Source organism: Juglans microcarpa x Juglans regia, chromosome 5S (assembly GCF_004785595.1).
Source record: "Juglans microcarpa x Juglans regia isolate MS1-56 chromosome 5S, Jm3101_v1.0, whole genome shotgun sequence".
NCBI classification, from domain to species: Eukaryota; Viridiplantae; Streptophyta; class Magnoliopsida; order Fagales; family Juglandaceae; genus Juglans; species Juglans microcarpa x Juglans regia.
This window is the reverse complement of record NC_054603.1, coordinates 25749893-25755872: the sequence shown is the minus strand read 5'-3', so window position 1 is coordinate 25755872 and position 5980 is coordinate 25749893. Positions and strand designations below refer to the sequence as shown.

Below are 5980 nucleotides of genomic sequence, written 5' to 3'. Positions count from 1 at the left end.
TCTAAATTTTAATCATCTTTCAACTTTAACAAGCCAACGAGGATACTTAAGAAAACAACATAATAGTAATACTTGTAGCAAAATGTTCAGATTTATTCATTTTTATTATATACTTTTTAATAAAGTTATTTACATTCCATTTCCCATTCTTTTAAAACATCTAAAAAAAAAATCCATTAATTCCATTCATTATACTCATTTCCTTTCTGTTCTTTTCTGTTCAATTCTTTAGTAAACTCCCAAACTCGTTCTATTTTATTAATACATGAAAAGTACTATTTATTATCCTTTTATTTATTATTTTTTACATGGTATTAAATAATTAGCTGTCAAATGAATGAAGAATAATAAATTCTGAAAAATTTTAGACATAAACTTCTACACATTACTTAAAAATATGTGATTTTATTTTTTTATTTTTATAGTTCATTTTTTAAACATGTGAAATATGAAATATGAAGTATAAGAGTAAAAAAATAAAATTATATATTTTTAAGTGATATACAGAAATGTGAAGCTTCTGTGTAACACTTCCTATAAATTATTTTTTAATCATATGATACTTCAAAATACAAATAAATAAGAAAAGAAATGAATGTGGAGACACGGAATGGTGATGTTGGGCTTTGCGGAAGATTTGACGTAAGAACTAGAATATAGAAAACTTGTTTAAGGGATCCAAAATGAAAATTCCTTCTAGACAACCTTGACTTTGTGACTTGTAACATTGCTCGAGCAATCAGCTCTCTCTCTCTCTCTCTCTCTCTGCAAGACTCCATAGTCTATTCGTACCTGGACTTGGATCTGGTACGGTCTAATTATAGAACATTTGATACGTGTAATATGATACAATTTTACGATGGAGATTTGGGTTTTGGTTGGTCAGCTGACCTGAAGCTGCCGTGTGAAGACTTGTATTGATTCTATTGAATAGATGCCCCTTCTTGCGATGGTTTTTTGTTGGGTTTATCTGAGAAATATCCAAGGAATTGGAATCTGCTGAAGTTTAGGAGCTAAGTTCGTGGGTTCCGACAGTTGATTGATACTTAAAGGTAGGTACTCAGAGAAATCCTTTGCAATTAATACATCTACTTTTTGTTATTGTCTTGTCCAATTTCAACTGCAAGAACTTGGGAAGCTTGAGATGAACCACAATTTGGATTTTTGTTCCTCTTCGTGTGTCGGAGAGGAACACCACTTCTCGAAAAATATTTGGAGCTTATTATGTCTTCTATTAGAGTAGGTCGCCTGCCGAAATCAAAGCGTGCGGTGGGTTTTCTTGGTAACTTTGATTTTGTTTGGAAGGTGAGATACTGACATATTATGGTTTCAAGCTTCTTGAATCGGAACAAATTTAGAATATATTTTCTTGCCTTGTATTTTCCCTGGATTCTAGTCTTTCAAAACATGGCTGTTGAGATTTTTTTCCTTTTAAATACAAGACGCAAGAGAACAATTAAGATACAGTGGGCTTCTTTGCCATGTCTTTCTACTTAATTATTCCTCTTTTATTTTATGTTAAACTAGATTGTAGTTGTTGTATAATTTAACGCGGAGTGTTTGCGACTAAGTACGTTAGAACTTGATTGGTGGTCCAGGGTGCTGGGCAGTCTTTATGCAATTAAGCTGTCGTTTGAACTTTTCTCTAAATTCTCTAATTTCGATCTGTAATGCGTTTGTTTAAGCATGTTTTAAACTTGCTTGATCGGAGGAGATCTAAACTTAATGAAGTATCTACTGGCACTGAGGCTCCCTTCTCTTATGGTCCTGCAGTGAATTGTATCATCGTTTTCATTGTTTTGGAGCAATGAAGTGTTTCCCATTCTTCAATGGAGACAAAAAGGATGAGCCGAAGAGCACAGAGTCAATGCAGTCCACCAATTCAACTTTTACCGAGGGTGAAGTAAAGAGAGCTGGATCCGAATTAAATTCTCAGAATATCTCAAACACTAGTACAGAATCCATAAGGAGGACCTTATATCCTAGTTTGGCCCAAAGACCCAGCAACCTCAGAGTGTTTACAGTGTCTGAGCTGAAGTCTGCCACCAAAAATTTCAGCCGTTCTGTTATGCTTGGAGAGGGTGGGTTTGGGTGTGTTTATAAAGGGTTCATCAGGAGTGCAGAAGATCCATCTACAAAGATTGAAGTTGCAGTGAAACAGCTCGGTAGAAGGGGAATACAGGCACGGGTTATTTCATGTGATTTCATTTCAGAGGATTCCTTTAATCCTTTTGGCATTGATAACCATCCTAGAATTTGTGTTATTAATATCTTGTAGTATCTTAGTAAAAATTCATGTGGTGTGTGTTTTCATGGAGTTATAGATAAGTTGCAGCATAAGTTCAACTGTTTTCATAGATCCGCTCATTGAGGCAGTCTACATTTTTGTCTGGTATTTTAATATTTAGCTGCAAATATGACATGTTCACCAGAAAGAACTTAAATCTCTTTTTATTTAGTGCGGTCATTCATGCGCCGTGGTGTGGCAGCCTGTGGCACTGGCCACTCGCAGGAAATTAATTCAACTTGAGCAAAATATGAAATATATTTAAAATATCTGTTGAGTCACTCTCATACAGGTCATTACATCAGTCTTCTGTTTTTCAGTAGCAAATAATTGCCCATTGCATATTTTTCTTGTCTCCTTGACAAATTTGTTCTTCTTCGGTTATTGGTGGTGGTTCAAATTATTGAATTTCATCGAGTAAACCTTATTTACATTTATCAAAAAGATTTTCTGACTAACTTAATTCTCAAGGATCTCCTCTTTTTGGCAGGGGCACAAGGAATGGGTGACAGAAGTTAATGTTCTTGGGATTGTTGAGCATCCTAATCTTGTGAAACTGGTGGGCCACTGTGCAGAGGATGATGAAAGAGGAATCCAGCGGCTTCTGGTATATGAATATATGCCTAACGGAAGTGTTGAACACCATTTATCCACTCGGTCAGAGACACCTCTTACATGGGCCATGAGATTAAGAATAGCCCAAGATGCTGCTCGTGGCTTGACATACCTACATGAAGAAATGGATTTTCAGGTATATGTCAAATTTTAGTTTCCATTTGATTATTTATATAAGCTTTTGTTAGTATGCCTATCCTAATGCATCAACATTTCCTGGGTATTGAGGTTACATTGAAGCTATTGCATCTTTTTTTATATGATCTCTCCACCGAAGCAATGAAGTTTATTTTTTAGAAAGGGGGTAGGAATCATGAACAATTTTGGGGTTGGTAATTATGCTTGTCTGTTATGTTCTAGATCATTTTCAGGGATTTCAAATCGTCTAATGTCCTTCTGGATGAGCATTGGAATGCGAAGCTATCAGACTTTGGATTGGCTAGGTTGGGTCCTCCAGAAGGATTAACCCATGTCTCCACAGCGGTATGATCATACAAAAAGATCCTATGACTCTGAACCAACTTTAAATATATGTGTATATATATTGAAGTTTCTCACATGCAAGTGAGACCTAAAATGTCTCAGTTTCTTGTCGTTTACCAGATAAATCTTTGCAGATTTTTCTAGTTTCATATCTGTGATACTCAAATAAAACTATGTTGGCTGTTTTACATGCTTTTTAATGTATGAATTTCTGATAGTATTACATGTGCTCCCTGCCTAGTTGATTGAAACCATATATCATCCTAATTTTTAGCTTGAAAATTACTTAGAGACATTGTTAATTATGAAACTTTCTTACTCATATCTGATTTTTACCACCTCCAAGAAACTTCATTTGCTGGACTTGTTGGATTTCGATACATGGTCATGTAAAATTACGGAAATTTTGTAATAATTTGGGAGATTAAACTTTATGATGTATCTGGATATGCCTTAGATATTGGATTAATCTATTTGTTGGATTGCAAACTAATGAATTAATTGTGCTGTGGTATAATTAAAATTACACACACACCATTTTATTTGGTATTTGTTTTAACAAGTGCGACATCAGAGTTTATTCTTTTCCAATAATTTTACTGTTGCTTGTGCTTGGCCTACATTTGATGTACATCCAATGTGGAGGATGGAATTTGCCTTGAGTGGTAATATTAAGATACTGATCTGATCCAACTCTTTAGTTCTAGTAATTGACACAGAGTCTTTCAAAATTCTTTTCCAATAATTTTACTGTTGCTTGTGCTTGGCCTACATTTGATGTCCATCTAGTGTGGAGGATGGAATTTGGCTTGAGTGGTAATATTAAGAAACTGATCTGATCCAACCCTTTAGTTCTAGAAATTGACACAATGTCTTTCAAACAATATGAAAGTTAGAAGAAATTAACTTTTAACTATTTGTTTTTTGACTGTGAGTGCACCCATTACTTCAGCTCTTGCCAATTATCTATTTACATTGATGACTGGCCACTTTCATCAGGTTGTTGGAACCATGGGATATGCAGCTCCTGAATATGTTCAAACCGGGCGTGTTACATCCAAGAGTGATGTATGGAGCTATGGGGTATTCCTGTATGAACTCATCACCGGTAGGCGTCCTTTGGACCGAAATCGTCCCAGGGATGAGCAGAAGCTCTTAGAATGGGTAAAACCATTCCTGTCAGATACGAAAAAATTCCACCTAATACTGGATCCAAGGCTCAAAGGGAAATATCCCCTAAAGTCGGCACAAAAGCTTGCAATTGTAGCCAACCGGTGTTTGGTCAGACACCGGAAGAATCGCCCGAAAATGAGTGAGGTGCTGGAAAGGGTGAATCGGATTGTTGAGACGTCAATGGAGACTGGAAGCCCTGAACTACCCCTAAAGAGTCTAGCATCGGAGGAAACTTCTTCAGACCCTAAAGCCAAGAATAAGAAAAGGATTATGGACTTGAAAAGTGGAGAAAGTGGTTGGTTTGGTCGCATGTGGACACCAAAGCCTTCACAGAAATGCTGATTGCAGTAGCTTTGAGCAAAGTAGGCGGGGTTATTCTTTTGTGGTCATATAACTTGGGTGATCTGATTTGAGGCCTCAAGGTTCATCATGAATAGACTCAAAGAGTTACTTTCTCTATAGTTTTGATACATATTACAGTATATAATGTCCCTCCCTCCCATTTTTTAACGCTACGATGCCTTCGGAGATGCCAAAAGTGGTTACAAAAGCCGTCAGTGTAAATGACAATAAGCTTCCAAGGTGATGCTCATTGCTGTGCCTGACGCAGAAGAGGATTAGGCTACTTATTTTTGGTACTTGGAGAAGCCTGTGAGAGATGTTGATAGTTAATTACTGAGTAAGTGTAAACAGTTTAATTCAAGTTCTATACTAATGGAAACATTGTTGCATTGTAAACAGTTTCTTTATTTTGCACCAGTATGTAGAATGATGAAGTGGAGTTTGTGAAGAAAATTGAGAAATAAGGGTTTGTTGCACTTTCCATAATGCTACTCGTATTCCTTTATGGTCCTTTTGAAAAATTATAAGCAAAAATTGTATTTTTATTTCAAGAGGAAAAAATAAGTCTTGCCAATCTTTTTTAATGAGATGAAAGTTGAAAGTTGAATAAAATATTGTTAGATTATTATTTTTTAATATTATTATTGTTTTGAAATTTGAAAAAATTGAATTGTTTATTATATTTTGTGGTAATTTTAAAAAATTTTAATGATAAAATGAGATGAGATGAAATCATTTTGTATCCAAACGGGGTTTAGAGATAAAGGAAAGCTATCTTTCTCTCTATTTGATCGTGTCTTCGTCGCTTGTATTATCAAAGTCAACTAAGCGAAGACCCAAAACCAAGAAAACAAGGCTCAATTCCAAAGGCAATGAACCCTTTTTCTTTTCCATTTATTTTTTATTTTTCCAAATAGCATGAAATTTAGTTTAGTTGTCCTCATCCTCAAAATTTAACACTCCTATACCTTTTTTTTTAATAGAGTGAGAATTCATGATGATCATTTACAACTATACATGTCAGTTGTATTCGAGTCATTCGAATTTGTCTCAAGTCAACCTTCTTTTTATGCACTTCTT

General features: G+C 35.2%; 1 protein-coding gene across 2 annotated transcripts; it reads left to right on the top strand.

Moving 5' to 3' along the window:
* The first annotated feature begins 691 nt into the window (after positions 1 to 691).
* Positions 692 to 5376, top strand: LOC121268035 (serine/threonine-protein kinase PCRK1-like). Of its 2 annotated transcripts, none has more exons than XM_041172140.1 (5): positions 692 to 1052; positions 1774 to 2182; positions 2778 to 3038; positions 3263 to 3385; positions 4385 to 5376. In XM_041172140.1, the coding sequence occupies exons 2-5, from the start codon at positions 1808 to 1810 to the stop codon at positions 4898 to 4900; spliced, it is 1275 nt and encodes a 424-aa protein (XP_041028074.1). In that variant the 5' UTR covers positions 692 to 1052; positions 1774 to 1807; the 3' UTR covers positions 4901 to 5376. The 2 variants fall into 2 exon arrangements, with proteins under 2 accessions (XP_041028074.1, XP_041028075.1); XM_041172141.1 differs by lacking the exon at positions 692 to 1052 and adding an exon at positions 1122 to 1305.
* The last annotated feature ends 604 nt before the right edge of the window (positions 5377 to 5980 follow it).

Bases quoted from the DNA above. Each gene is read 5' to 3' on its own strand.
- LOC121268035 (XM_041172140.1), top strand. From the start codon at position 1,808: ATGAAGTGTTTCCCATTCTTCAATGGAGACAAAAAGGATGAGCCGAAG. The intron at 3,039-3,262 runs GTATATGTCAAA...GTTATGTTCTAG, and splicing joins ATGAAGAAATGGATTTTCAG to ATCATTTTCAGGGATTTCAA. The intron at 3,386-4,384 runs GTATGATCATAC...CACTTTCATCAG, and splicing joins TAACCCATGTCTCCACAGCG to GTTGTTGGAACCATGGGATA.